The following is a 16,307-nucleotide window of genomic DNA, read 5'->3' as shown; positions in this document are numbered from 1 at the left end:
AACCCTTGAACTTAGGGAGAAATGGCGATTAGAGAAAAGGGATACCTGCAAACCCCGAGTGGCTAAAAACCTTGGGGCGAGGGGAATAATAGATCTGGCCCTGAGACAATGGGGAATGGAACAAGCAAATTGGAAAGAAAACTGAGCTCCAAAGGCAAAGCACAGGCAAGAGGAGGCCACTCAAGGGTGGTGAAAATGAAGATGACTCTCATTACCGCCTCTCTTTTCCAAGAGCTAAGCAACCAGAAAGTAATTGAGAATGGGTACACTCTCTCCTATTAGTTGCTTCCCAACTTGTGGCTTACCCCAGGTTCTAGGGCAGCCTCATTACAGTTGATGGTCAAGGAATGAGATGGTGAGAAGATAACAGTGCAGTGGGCACAGGAAAATCAGGGTGAGATAGAGAAATTGTCAGTCAACCAGCCCAGACTAGAGATGAAAGAGAAAACTAGAGAAAAGTCTGCTACCACCTCTGACTTGGTACCAATCTTGACAGGAAGGAGAAAAAAAAAAAGAAGCATAAGCCTTGTGATGGCAGAACATGCAAAGCCTACCCAGCCTCATCCCCAATTTCCCTATTCACTAAATAGAGTCCTATCACTTTGCTGCAAGGAGATAGAATATTATGCATTTTGTAGATCAGTGGAGGTACCTTGACCCATGATTTCATGGGTAAAGGAATTTCCCCCCCATTTTCTCTGATTAAAATAAGCAACTTAGGTTTTTAAACATGTACATGTCACAGAGCCCTTTGGAAGTCTGGTAAAACCTGGGAACACCTTCTCAGATATAATGTATTTAAATGCATAAAGTAAAGCATATACAATTATAAAGGAAACAATCTCAACCTTAAACAATTTTCTGGGGCATCAAGATATAAAATGACTTGTCCAAGTCACATAGCCAGTATGTATTAGAAATAGAAATTGAACCTAGTCTTTGTTATTTCAAGGTCACCCCTCTACCTACTTCATCACACTGACAATGCTCATGGCAATCGTAAATGATTTAATTTGAATGAAATTCTGTAAAGTAAGAATGAAATCCATCAAATATTAAATGCCTACTATGTGAGTTACTGAATTTTGTTCTATTAAATCAGGATAGCTTTAATGAGATCTTTTCCTGAATAATATGGCAATGCTTTGGGCTATCAGTATCTAGTGGGCTATCACTGTCTAGATAAATATTCAGTGTTATCTCCAATATTGCCATTTTTTAAAGGTAGAAATTAACTAATAAGTATTCCTGTTGGTGTGCCCCGAGTTTTATAAACTGCTACTCTCCTAGCAAAGCAGTGACTATACAAATATTCACAACCAAGAAGGGATCCATGGCAGTCACCCCACTTTACCACTTACAGCAGGATTTTTCATTCGCAGATTCATGGTCAAAGCCATTTTTATGACAGTATAGACTTGTATTTGGCTGGTGTGTCCAGTCACAGGTATTCAATCTTTCTTGACATGGTAAGATTTCACCTGTTAAAAGATTAGCAAGAAGTAAAATGTGATTATTATCTACAAAGTCTAAAGTATTTGGGAGGACAGCTTTTACTTTTCGTCATGAAAAACAGTTATCCAATTGTCTAGGAAAATGTACATCTCTCGACACTGCTCAGTGTCTATTTCTTTAAGCAAATCTCTTAGCCAGGCCAAGAAAAGAAGCTAAACCTAGAGAAACTCAGAGTCTATACTGTGAACAAGTATAGGGAGTGAAATTAGAAGAGCCAGATGGAATAGTGAGTGGAAAGAGTTCTGGGTGGGAATCCAAGGAACCAGGTTCAGATGCTAGTTCAAATACTGTGTAACCTTTCACAAATCATTTAACATCTTTGGGATTCAATTTCTACCTGTATGCAATAAAGGGAGTAGATAAGCTCTAAAATTGCTTCTAAGTCCAAATTTGTAATGTTGTGATCTACTTGTCTGTGTTCCCCAGAAACATTCCTTCCTCTGGCTCAAGCTAATTATAACAAATACCTGGAAAGAGTTTCATCAATGGACTACACAAAAATCAATACTCTTGTGATTAACCTTTGCTTATAGGTGAGGGAGGAGATGAGAGGGAAAGAGCTATTTCCATACCTATCAAGACATTTCCATACCTATCTAAAGAGAAAAGATCTTCATAATTTTGTGGGGTTTTATTATTTTCTCTCTTTTAAAGTATACCTTCCTAGTTATGATTACTTGATTAAATTTCAAAAATTAAACCTAATGAACAATAGAATTTAGATCTCTGGAAAGAGCATTGAAGTTCATTTGGTCCAGGTTCCTATTTCACGGATCCTAGGATCATAAAATGATCAGTCTTGAATTCCAAAGGATCCCAGAGGTTATGGAGTACAACATCTTCAATTTGCAGATGAGGAAGCTGAGGCCCAGTGAGGCTAAGTAATCTTTCCAAAGCCATAGAGGTAATAAATACAGAGCCAGGTCACAAACACAGGCCCTATGACTAAATTAGAGGCTAAAAGATAGTAAGAAACACATGGACTGACCCTGTATTCAAACAAAGAATTTATGATTCCAGATCTGGCATTCTTGATACTAGTCTACTCCTCCTCATCATGATGCTATGACATATTCCTCCAACATGCATCTTTTATAAAAGGTCCCCTTTTTTTCCTTTAATACAAGTTCAACTTTATCATCTCCTATTTTTCCCTAATACAGAATATGTGTCTTGATACTAGCCTTCTACAGAAAAAAAGGAAGTATTACTGATAACAGCAAAGAAATCACCACAGTCCAATATATCACAGGGCACGTTTACGCTTTCCATCCATAGGGTTGTTTTCTTTCTCTATGACCAAACTTGTCTATATTATGAAACCATGAGGATAGGTAGCTTTTTGATGTTCTTGCACTACTACTTCTATCCATCTCTTTCCTCTCTGTAGTTCCTACTCTGCCCTGTCCATCAGCTTAAGGTTTTAACAACTCCTGGGATAGAAAGATGAACTCTAGAAGTCTCTGAGAGTTTCCATTGACAAATTTCAGAGACCAGATCTATATTTGGGCTAGTAACAATAGTGACCCCAGCTGATGCATCTCTCTATTTAAGAGCAAGTCCCCTTGAAGACTCAAGAGGGTCAGTTACTTGGCGATTTGAAGAGAGGTGGTACCTCCAGTCTAGCTTTGGAATTGAAACAAGAACCCATCATTTGAAGACTTATTATACAGTATTCTAAAAACAAATAGAACCCAATATAGATCAAGTGTTTTAAGGGCAATTCAGTCATCTATGGCCGAATAGAGAAGGCCTATTTATTTGTTCATATGTTTGTGATGCAAACTAAAGTAATTGGTTATGAAAATGAATTATGGGTGCGTACATAATCTGGTTTTCTCCTAATGGGAGTCTGCAAACTATGAATATGCAAATCCTTTGAAATGTAGGATCCACTAGAAATGAAATAGCATATGCAGTGGAGGGAGACTTGGCAATAAATGATCCAAAAATTGTACAATAACAATTACCATGAAACAATTAAACCCATAATTTTTGTTACTTTATATAATAGCTACAAATCTGTTGTCCCCCAGAGCTACATAACTAAGCATTGGCCATAGTTCAATTGAATAGTGCACTTCATCTCTCTAAATTGTCACTGCTCATACAAGTCAAAAGATGGAAATTACTGTAAATAAAATAGTGAAGTAGTTAAGCACAAATTGTGTGGAATTAAAAATTGAAGTTGTGTTAATTGGCATGAAGTAAATAGGAAGGGAACTTTTGCATCGGTGAACTGCTGGAACAGTTGGTTACAACAGACAAATAGGCTTCTATCTGCAGAATAAAGACTACAGGTTCACATCTGAATGCTAAATGGCCAGAACATTTCAGGGATGCACTTTCTTTTGAAATGAATAAATAAAACAATCTCTGATTGCAAAGAGTTTACGATCTGAAAGAAGCAGACAAAGCAATTTCCTTTCCCCACTCCTTAAAAAGATACAGAATAGGGTCAGAGACTCCAATATCACAAAGTGCTGTGAGCACCTGGCCAGACTTCTCAGTATCTGTCTCACTTTTCACCTGGAGCTGCTGTGGAAAATTCCTTTGTCCTTCTAAAAATTCTCCATTTGTGAGCCATGACCAGCCTGAGGCAATGCCAACATCTCAAACTTTGTGGCCGCAGTTCCTAGAACATGGCCACAATGGAAATCTTATCTTTCACAGACAGGTAATAATGAACCCAGTCAAAAGTCCAGATGTCATGGCAGCCCAAGGCCGAGATCTCAGAACTCTATTGTCAGAGTAGCTGGATACGTCTGCATCTGAGAGCTTGTTCTATTACTGCCAGCACCACATCCGCCATCATTGTCATGGTATTTCCATACTATCTTCTCCAGTACATGACTCCTTCTAATATCCCCAGGTTCTCACTAATCTTCTGTCACTTACTATTGGCTGCTTCTCTGGTGCCTACAAATTCACTCTTACATTCTCCTTCAAAAAAACAAAAAACCCTCACTTCCTCTGATCATCCAAACTAGCTTCTCTTCTCTTTTCATGGCTAAACTCCTTCTACACTGTCTGTCTCCATTTTCTCAGTTATAAACCCTATGAAATCTGACTTCCAAGCTCATCATTCAAATGAAACTTCTTGATAAGGTTATCAATTACATCTTAATTGATCAATTTAATGACTTTTTCTGAGTTTTCATCTTTTTAACCTCTCATCAGCCTTTGACACTGTTGATCTATCTCTTCTCTTGAATACTCTCTACTCTTCTGTTTTTTAGTCCTCTGTTTTCTCTTGGTTATTTTCCTACCTCCCTGGTCACTCCTCCTAAATCACCTTTGCTAGGTCTTCATCCAGATCATAACCACTATTTTCATCTCCCAAGGGTTTATGTGGAGCTCTTTTATCTTCTCATTCTTAATTATTTCATTTGGTGATTCCACGGGAGCTGCATATCTATAAATCCATCTTGAACTTTCTCCTGAGCTCTAATCTCTCACCAACTGCCTTTTGGATATCTCAAGTGCAAATTGTCCAAATTTTACTTATTATCTTCCCACCCTTTCCCAATTTCTTCACTACTATTTAGAGCACAAACATCTTCCCAGTCATCTAGCCTTATAATCTTGGTGTCATCCTTGACACCTCTCTCAAACTCACTCTACTGCTCTGATTTGTCCAAGTACTGTCATGGGTACTTTTACATATCTTGTATATGTACCTTTCTCTCCACTTACATACCTACCACTTTGGCATAGGCTCTCATCACCTCACCCCAAGACTGCATCAAGAGTCTTCTGGTTGATCAAATCCCAAATCTACACTTTAATCCATGTTCTCCTCACCTGCCAAAGTGATCTTCCTAAAGCACAAGACTGACCGTATCATACCTTCTCCTATTTAATAAACTCCAGTAGCTCCCTATTGTCTGCAGGATCAAATATAAAAATCCAGTTTTTAAGTTTTTCCCTTAGTCCCTGATTACCTTTAAAGTTTTCTGCTCCTTTAACCCCTCTCTATAGTCTTTGCTTCAGTGATGCTGGCCTTCTCACTGTTCACTGGTCACAGTCCACTATCTACCTAATCTGTGCCTTTTTACTAGTTCTCCCAAGACTGGAATGCTCTCCTCCCTCTTGCCCTCCTTCTCACTTCTCTAGCTTCCTTCAAACTCAGTTGGAATCCCACCTCCTACAGGAGATCTTCCCTGGTCCTCCTCATTGCTAGTGCTTCCCCTCTGAGATAATCTTTCATTTATATTGTTTCTATTGGTTTCTATAGTTTCTATAGTTGTTTGCATTCTGTCTCACCAATTAAAATGTGAGCTCCATGGAGACAACGTCCGGCTGTTGCCTTTCTCTGTATCCCCAGTTCTTAGTACATATTTGCATAATAAATATTTGTTAATTAAGAGATAAAATGTTTTACTTACAAAGTTCTTTACTACATTATGACAACATCAATTATACCCATAAATCAGTTGTTTATTTGCCCACCCAGAAACTACTGCTTCTTTAAGAGGAGTATTTTCTAGATCAATATATTAATACGCATTTATTAAGGGCCAGGCAGGGTGCTAGCTAGTCACTATGGATGTAAATACAAAGAACAAAATAATTCATACTCTTAAGGAGTTTATATTCTAAAGATAAGAGCTCTGGGATGGGATAAAATATGAAGCCAAGAAAAGCTCACGGTCATTGACATAGTAAATAATAAAGCTAGGATTTGAACCCAGTCCTCTGGGCTCTCTATCCAGTGTCCTCTCCATTAGACTATGTTCCATCATGTGTGGTGCCATTTAGCAAGATGTCAGGTTCTGCTACATGTGATTTAGCTTATCTTTAGGAAGCTTTTTTGTTGGAGATCTAACAGTTTATTAAAAGAAAAGAACAGCCCTAACTGACCAATGCAAGGGATCACAAAAGCTTGAACACCAGGGCATAGAAGATCAATAAGTGACTGTCTGCTGTCACAAAAGCAGAATTGAGAAGATAAGCTCCTGTTTGTCCCTCAAAATTCATAGAGACCTTGTCTTGGTAATTGCTGCTTTGTAGTCATCTTTAAACAAGCTACAAAGTGAAGTTATGGAATATGCTACTCTACAGGGTTAAAAAGGAAAAAAATAACTGATTCCTAGATAACAGAGTTTGCTTTATTTTGGGCAATTATCAGAGGTATGTTGGAGTTAGCTCAAACCAACACAAGAGCTGATTGTAATACTTTCCCCTTGAAAACAGGCAAACATTACAAATTTGGGCTTGATTTGTTGTTTTATTGACAATAAAGTGATAGAGAAAAATATTAATAATGATGGTTAAGCTTAAATGTTGTGCATACATTTTTTAGAGGGCTGATGGTTGAATATTTACCAGCATACTAACGGAGAGTATGACGTGAAGACATAAAAAGACTACATGATCTCCCATCATGTGATCTTTTAAACTGAAATTAGCTCTGCTTCCAGAAGTTCAAGGCTCCCAGAAAACATTGAGTAATCCATGCAATAAACTACTTTCTTAATTAATATTCATGACAATTTCAGTAAAAACAACATTAATTAAAAAGAATATTAAAACAAATGGAACAACATATGCTTGTTTTTCTAAATGTATTAAGGAAAATAATCAACTATATATAACCAACATCCTCATAGTCAGGTGTGTTTCTTTTTTCAAATGAAAAAGATAACTGTGCTCATTTTCAAGTGATCAGAGATTTAGAGCTAAGAGGGACCATGGCGAGCACTGCGTCTAAGCCTTTAATTTTACAGATGAGAAAACTGAGTTTCAGAAAGGTTAAGTGACTTGCTCAGAAGGATCACATAGCTACTCAGTGTCTTACCAGACTCCAAGACCAGCATTTTATTCTCTACTTCATGCTGCCTTCTCTTGATAGAAGAGATATAAAGTACTCACTGCTGAAGAATTAAAACATTTATTCCTTTAAAAATGCAACCCTTATATCATTGTAATGGAATATTATTGTGCTATAAGAAACGACAAACAGAATAATTTCAGAAAAACCTGGAAAGACTTACATGAACTGATGCATAGTGAAGTGAACAGAACCAGGAGAATGTTGAACTTAATAGCAGCAATATTGTTTGATGAAGAACTGTGAATGACTTGGTTCTTCTCAGCAGTAAAGTGATCCAAGACAATCCCAAAGGACTAATGAAGCATGCTGTCTATCTCCAGAGAAATAACTGATATTGCTTCAAAAGAGGTGGAAGCATGCTATTTTTCACTTTCATTTTTTTTCTTTTATTCAAGTCTTCTGGTACAAAATTACTAATGTGGAAATGCTATACATAATTGCACATGTATAACCTATATCTGATTGCTTACTGTCTCAGGGAGGGGGGGAGGGAAAGATTAGAATTTGGAACTCTGGACTTTAAATGAAAATGTTAAGAAAAGAAAAAGAAAGGGATACAACCTCTATATTCTATTATCAGAATACATGCTTTAAGTTTATGCTTTTAATTTTGGGACTTAGTATATTTTCTGGATGTTTGGGTATCAAATTCCCATTCTAACAAGCAAAAAAGGATGAAAATCCCACAATTTAAAATTTGTGTCCTACAACTTTAAAGGCTTTTATTTTTCCGTAGAGCTTTGTGTTGATAATCCTAGCACGGTGCATGCCAGGTAGTAGCCACTCAATTAACTTTTGTTGATAGATTTAATTACTCACCCTGTGGCTCTGACTTCTGAGAATTACTTGATATGCATTTATTTAAATTATTTGGAAAACACATAAAAAACTCTGTATGTTTCAACCAAGTGTATAAAAGCTTTTGATCTTTAAATATTCCACAACTTGAATATTTAAATGATCATACATTGATATTAACCAACTCAATAAGCATTTATGGCACCTACCAAACTCATAGTTCTGGGTTGTTATCTATTATTAATTATATTTAACAATGAAAAGCAACAAGAAGTAGTATGTCATAGCAGAGAAAGAAAGAGCTGACCCTGAGCTGAAGAAGACCTGGCTTCAAGAACTACCTGTGACTCATAGCAATTGTGTGACTGCAGGTAGCCAAGTGGAACCATGGAGAGAGTACAAGACATGGACTCCAGAAGACCTGAGTTCAAATTTGGCCTCAGATATTTACTAGCTATGTGACCATAGGCAAATCATTTAACTCTATTTGCCTCAGTTTCCTCATCAGTAAAAAGAGCTGGAGAAGGAAATGGCAAACCATTCCAGTATACAAGAAAATCCCAAATGGGGTCATGAAGAATTGGACACACCTGAAAAATGACTGAACATAGGCAAGTTACTTAAACTGTCAGTTTAAAGAGTACCCTAAGCTACCCTTTAAGTCAAGAGTGCTTACCCTGGTCTGTGAACATTTTTTCTATATTTTGATAACCATATATCAATATAATAACCTCCTTGGCAATGCTATGTACTTTATTTTATGCATTTAAAAACATTACCCTTAAGAAAGCCTACCAGAGAGGTCTGCTCAAAAAGAGCTATAGGCTAGTCAATCTGTATCAATGGAAGGAGTTTCTACACTGGGATTTCCCTAATTCATAATCTCATAGAAGACCCTGAATTTGCAGTTCTTTGTTATTTAATTATATTTAGATGTGATGAACAATATTCCAATTAATTCATTAATTTCTGTTAAATGTCAGGGAGACCAAGCCTGCTGGTTGTCCTCCCTGTCACAAGTCTCTCCCAATTTCAGTACATCTCCTTCTCAGCTGTCAAAGTGATTGTCTAAAAGCATAGATCTGATCATGTCACCCATTACACACACAGACATGCACACATACACAGAGAGAGAGAGAGAAAGAAAGAGAGAGAGAGAGAGACATACACACACACTCAATAAATTCCAATGGTTCACTATCACTGCCTGAATCAAATATTAAGTTCTCTGTTTACACCTTTAACAATCTGCTCCCTCTTCACCTTTCAAGCTTTCTTACATCTTATACTACTCAGTCATGTACCTTGAAATTCCATGACGTTGGCCTCCTTTCTGTTCCTCACACAAGACACTCCATTTCCTGACTGGGTATTGTCTCTGGCTGTTTCCTATGCATGGAATTCTCCCCCCCCCCCCAATCCCCTCCAGTGTCTGACTTCCCTGGGTTCCATCAAGGTCCAGCTATAACCCCATATTCTATATGAAGCCTTTCCTGATCCCCCTTAATTCTATGTCCTCCCTCTCCTGATTATCTCCAATTTTTCCTGTATATGCCCTTTTTGTAAGCATAATTGTTTACATGTTTCTTCCCATTAGACTGTGAGCTCCTTCAGATTAGAGACTGTCTTTTATCTTTGGTTGTATACCCAGTATGTAGAAAGATATCAGGCATGTAATAGATACTTAATAAATGTTTACTGACTGATTGCAAAAGTTCTGACTAAAGTTTTAAAAAGCATATTATGCACAAACTCCATAGAAGGAATTTTTAATGAATGCCTGCTAACAAGCATTTTAAGTTTAAAAAGTGATCTCTCCAAGGCTAAAAGGAGAGATGGGACAAGTACAGCTCATTTTGAAAGCATCACCAGATTTTTAGTACAACAAAGCAACAGCATGGCTCTGATTAATTTTACCAGCTAAGAGCACAATGCATGGCTTCAGGGAAGAACAGATTTCCATGTTCATCTTCGATAGAAAAAAAAGCCAAAAACAAGTATAACACATTTATTTTTTTAAACTAGAGCCCAGATTCCAGAGCTCTAGAAACCTGCCTTTGCATTAATGATGGGATAGAAGAATTAGTCATGTTGAATTCCCACATTTGAGGAATAAATATCCATATTTTTAAATATTGGTAAGTAATATTACACTGCATTTTTCTTTATTCACACTAAAATTCACATTAAGAAAAATAGTTTGTGGTGTACCCACCCCCAGCTGTCAAAAGTTTAAGTTTACTAAATAAAAACTTCCTTTTCAAGCAGTGCCAAAAAAAAGTGCATTCTGCCCAGCCAACTGCAGTGCTCTTTTTCAAGCTCATAACTAAAACATCACAGAAGCTCAAGAGTCGGAAGAGTCCTCACAGACCATCTGGTCAAACCTGTGAGTGAACGAGACTGCCCTCCCTAGAAAGAGCAAACCAGCATGTGGTCATCCAGCCTTAACTTGAAACTCTTCGCTGAGAAGCAGCCTACTCCCTTCTGAGGCAGTCCATTCCCCTTTGGGGACCACTATCATGGGCAGGAAGTTTTTCTTTACAAAACAGCTCAGATTTACCATTTTACAACTTCCAGCCATTGCTTCTAACTCTGTGCTCTGTGACCAAACAAAACAAGATTCTTCAACATGAAAGCCCTTCAAATATATGGAGAAAGCAGCCCTGTCTGCTAGTCCCCAGTCTTCTTTTCTATAAGCTAAAGATCGTATTCTTTGTTTCACTATTTCAAAATATCTATATGTTTTGATCAACATATATCCGTCAACCACTGTCAGTCAGAATGCACAATCAGGGGGAAATAAGACAAGGACTTATAAAAAAAATAAAGATTTTCACAAAAAGTATCAATCCACAAAGGAAAATAGTTTTTTATACCCCCTTTTCACATGGACCTATGAAGACTTAGACATAATATGATCAAGTCCATCTAAAAAAAAAAAATTAGAAAGAACAGGAAGAAAGGCTAAAAAGAAGACCAGACACACAAGGCACTTTTAAAAATTGATCATAACATACACTTAAAAATAAAAACAAACTATACATGAGCTCTAATTGCATGGTCAATCTTTGATTTTTCTCTTCTATCTGAATTATTGGCATCCTTTGTTCTCAAAGACCAAAATGATATTACTCGGTTGGTGTCAAGGTACAGTTTGTTCTACTATAGCAGATCAGACCAATATGAGCTCAGGAGGCTTTATCACAGGCCCAGCACCAATAATCTGTATGAACAAATCAGATAAAGACTAACTAAAATCTGTCAAATTTGGGAAAACAACTGAAAAGTTTAAAATTGAATGTTCATAGGTGTTCAAGGAAAATACACCCCATTCTTTTGTTGATGGGACAAAATTGGTGCAAACCTATTGAAAAGGAATTTAGTAATATAAAATAAGCAATAAAAAACTGATCATTTCCTTTGATCCTGCAATCCCTCTCATAAAATATATTTTTGAATACTATTATGTGGAAATATAGGCTATCATCTCCAGAAAGTATCCATAACTGCTTTCTTTGCAATACCAACAAAATAAAAGAATAACCAATAAAACTGATAAACCTTTGGTCAATTCGATTAAAAAAAGGAAGAAAACCAAATTACCAGTATCAAAAAAATGAAAAGGGTGAAATCACCTGCAGCAAGGAGGAAATTAAAACAATAATTACAAATTATTTTGCCCAACTGTATGCCCATAAATTTGACAATCCAAGTGAGATGTATGAATATTTTTAAAAAATATAAATTGCCCAGATTAACAGAAGAGGAAGTTGAATACTTAAAAAACTCCATCTCAGAAAAGAAATTGAAGAAGCTATCAATGAACTCCCTAGGAAAAAATCTCCAGGAGTATATGGATTTACAAATGAATTCTATCAAACATTTAAAGAACAGATAATTCTAATACTATATGGACTATTTGGGAAAATTGGTGAAGAAGGATTTCTACCAAATCCTTTTTATCATACAAATATGGTTCAGATACCTAAAATAGGAAAAGCCAAAATGGAAAAAGAAAATTACAGACCAATTTCTCTAATGAATATAGATGCAAAAACTTTAAATAAGATATTAGCAAAAAGAATACAATAACTTATGACAAGAATAATACATTATGATCAGGTAGGATTTATACCAGGAATGCAGAGCTGGTTCAATATTAGAAAAACCATTAGCATTATTGATCACATTAACAACAAAACCAACAGAAACCCATAATATTATCACAATAGTTTCAGAAAAAGCTTTTGACAAAATACAATACATATTCCTATCGAAAACACAGGAAAACCTAGGAATAAATGGAGCCTTCCTTAAAACAATAAGCAGCATCTACCTAAAATCATCAGCAAGCATTATGTGCAATGAGGATAAACTAGAAGCATTTCCAATAAGATCAGGGGTGAAACAAGGATGTTCATTATCACCACTGTTAATCAATATGGTATTAAAAATGTTAGCTTTAGCAATAAGAGAAGAAAAAGAAATTGAAGGGATTAAAATAGGCAAAGAAGAAACTAAGTTATCACTCTTTGCAGATGACATGATAATATGCTTAGAGAATCCCAGAGAATTAAGTAAAAAACTCCTTGAAATAATATACAACTTTAGTAAAGTTGCAGCATACAAAATAAACCCACACAAATCTACTGCATTTCTATATATTACTAACAAAGGCCAACAGCAAAAGACAGAAAGAGAAAACCCATTTAAAACTACAGTAGACACTATAAAATATCCGGGAGTCTACCTGTGAAAACAAACCCAGGAATCATATGAACACAATTACAAAACATTTTTTGCACAAAATAAAGTTAGATCTAAGTAAATGGAAAAATATCAGTTGCTCATGGGTAAGCCAAGCCAATAAAGTAAAAATGACAACTCTACATAAATTAATTTGCTTATTCAGTGCCATACCAATCAAACTACCAGGTAATTATTTTCTAGAGCTAGAAAAAATAGTATCAGAATAAATCTGGAAGAACAAAAGGTCGAGAATATCAAAGGAACTAATGAAAAGTAATGCTAGGGAAGGTGACCTAACCCTACAAGATCTCAATTTGCATTCTAAAGCAGCAATCATCAAAACTACTTGGTACTGGCCAAGAAATAGAGGGCTAGACCAGTGGAATTGGTTAGGTACTGAAGACAGAGTAGTAAATGAATGTAGCAATCCACTGTTTGATAAACCCAAGGACCCCAACTTCTGGGATAAGAACTTACTGTTTGACAAAAACTGCTGGGCAAACTGGATAACAGTGTTGCAGAAACTGGGCACAGACCAATGCCTGACACCATACACAAGAATAAAGTCCAAATGGATACATTATCTAGGTATAAAGATTGATACTATAAACAAATTAGGGGAGCAAGGAAAGAGTATCAGTCAGATTTATGGATAATGGATAAATTTTTGACAAGCAAGAGAGTACAAAATGGATAATTTTGATTACATTAAATTGAAAAGTTTTTGCACAAACAAACCCAATGCAACCAAGTTTAGGAGGAAAGCAGAAAACTTGGAAAGAATTTTTGCAACAAGTGTCTGTGATTCTTTCTAAAATATATAGAGAACTGAGTCAAATTTACAAGAATACAAGTCATTCCCTAATTCATAAATGGTCAAGGGATATGAACAGGGAATTTTCAGAGGAAGAAACTGAAACTATCCATAATCATACGAAAAAATGTTCCAAATCACTATTAATTAGAGAGATACAAACCAAAACAACTCTGAAGTACCATATCACACTCATCAGATTGGCTAACATGACAAAACAGGAAGATAATAAATGTTGGAGAAGATGTGAAAGAGTTGGAATATTAATTCATTATTGGTGGAGCTGTGAGCTGATCCAACTATTCTGGAGAGCAATTTGGAACTATGCCCAAAGGGCTACAAAAATGTGCATACCATTTGACCCAGCAATACCACTTCTAGGACTGTATCCTCAAGAGATCATAAAAATGAGAAATGGTCCCACATGTACAAAAATATTTACAGCAGCTCTCATTGTGGTGGCCAAAAACTGGAAATCAAAGGGTTGCCCATCAATTGGGGAATGGCTGAATAAACTGTGGTATATTAATGTAATGGAATACTATTGTGCTATAAGAAACGATGAACAGGAAGACTTCAGAGAGGCCTGGAAAGACTTATACGAACTGAGATTGAGTGAAAGGAGCAGAACCAGGAGAACTTTGTACACAGTAACAACCATAGTGTGGAAGGAATTTTTCTGGTAGACTTAGTATTTCATTGCAATGCAAGGACTTAAATAAATCCCAATGGTCTTTTAAGGTAAAATGCTTTCCACATGCAGGGAAAGAACTATGGAATTCAATCTCAGAATAAGCAGATAATTTTCTTTTGTATTTTTTTTTGTTTTATGATTTTGCCTATTTATTTTAATTTTTCTATGCAACATGACTAAGGTGAAAATGTATTTAATAGGAACGTATGTATAGAACCTATACAGAACTGTGTGCCATCTCAGGGACAGAGTGGGGAGGTAGAGGGGAAGGGCAGGGAGGGGAAAAATCTAAGATACATAGAAGTGATTGTAGAACACTGAAAACAAATAAAATAGTAATAAAAAAAAAAAGAAATGATGAACAGGAAGACTTCAGAGAGGCCTAGAAGGACTTATATGAACTGAAGCTGAGTGAAAGGAGTAGAACCAGGAGAATTTCATACACAGCAACAACCACAGTGTGCGAGGAATTTTTCTGATAGACTTAGCCCTTCACAGCAATGCAAAGACCTAAAAACTTCCTAATGGACTCTTGAGGCAAAATGCCATCCACATCCAGAGAAAGAACTATGGAATTGGACTGCAGAATGAAGCAGACTATTTTCTCTTGAATTTTGTTTTGTTTCAGTTTTTCTCATGGTTCCTCCCATTCATTTTAAGTCTTCCATGCAACATGACAAAGGTAAAAGTATATTTAGTAAGAATGTATGTGTAGAACCCATATATGATTGCATGCCATCTCAGGGAGGGAGGGAGGATTGAGAGGGGGAGCAGAGGAAAAGAATGGGAGAAAATCTAAAATTTATGAAAGTGATTGTAGAAAACTGAAAACAAATAATTAATTAAAAATATGTAAAGTTAAAATATATTTTATTTATATATTACATAGATTTACTTAGGAAGGTATTTAAAAATTAAGCTAGCTTAAACTAATGGGAACTCTGGCCATTGGCCACTGGTATTTTAAGAATTATAGGTTTATAACTCAATCCCTAATAAAATGTTAGTTGCTATCTTAAAAAAAAAAAAAAGAATAAAAGTGAATGTTTGCATTCTCTTCTTCATATTCTGGCCTCCCTTTTACCCTCTTCACCTCAATACCTGCTTGACCAACCACTATCAATCAAGTTTGTATCATTTGAAATCCCTGTTCATTTTCTGCCTGTACTTTTTCAAAGAATTTTGTCTTTATATCAATACAAGCTGGTTTTTATTGCATGCTGAGCAAGTGTTTGCTCAAGAAAAAAATAACAAAAACTTTAGAAGTACACAAATTTAGAAGACTAGAAGAGAATGCAGTCAATAAGTAGTTAATATTTCCATTTTAATTTCATACCATTTTCAATCAAAATATATAGATTTTTATCATTTTATTGGTCATGAAATTCTCTTTTTTTCCCCTACATATATTTGTGGGAGTATTAGGCTATAATGGAAAACATTCAAAAACTATGAACACTCTCAAAACATCTCTCGTCAATCAGGCTTTCTAACCTCTGGCACACTCTCATCCTATACTGTGGCAGCCCATAACATGATTGTTATTTTCTTTTCAAAGCAAATTTTATTACTTAGATGTAACAGGTTCTCTGCATTCTACCAGACAATCCAGTAGATATAAAATTTCCCTCAAGCTCAATTTTCAGAAACTTGGATCTCATTTAACTCAGATAAATTCACTAGCACCTTCAAAAAATAATTATCAGTTGGAAAAAGTCAAAATTGACTGAGTGTTCACTGTCTTCCCTATGTGCTTGAATAAAGAGGTTAATCAAAGAGAAACTGGATTCCATGACCTCAAAAAGTCATCATCCTATACATTTATTTACAGAAATACACAGAAAACAGAATGCTAACTTCAGACTTAACAACAAAGGAGAGATACAAACATGGTGTTGTGA

The 16,307-nt window shown here is 35.9% G+C and overlaps 1 protein-coding gene across 3 annotated transcripts in view; it reads right to left on the bottom strand.

Moving 5' to 3' along the window:
- The window catches only part of MALRD1 (MAM and LDL receptor class A domain containing 1), a 1,140,778-nt gene that overhangs the window by 805,723 nt on the left and 318,748 nt on the right, over nt 1–16,307 (bottom strand). For all 3 annotated transcript variants that reach the window (XR_011976660.1, XM_072651641.1, XM_072651639.1), the window contains exon 6: nt 1,362–1,481. Coding sequence is in view for 2 of the 3 variants with exons in the window: in XM_072651641.1 (XP_072507742.1) it covers nt 1,362–1,481 (120 nt within the window). In the remaining variant the exon portion in view is untranslated. The remainder of the gene's footprint in view (nt 1–1,361; nt 1,482–16,307) is intronic.

The sequence above is a fragment of the Notamacropus eugenii genome, chromosome 3 (genome assembly GCF_028372415.1).
Source record: "Notamacropus eugenii isolate mMacEug1 chromosome 3, mMacEug1.pri_v2, whole genome shotgun sequence".
In the NCBI taxonomy this organism is placed as follows: Eukaryota; Metazoa; Chordata; class Mammalia; order Diprotodontia; family Macropodidae; genus Notamacropus; species Notamacropus eugenii.
Note: the sequence above shows the minus strand (reverse complement) of the source record. Positions and strands in the feature narration are given on the sequence as shown.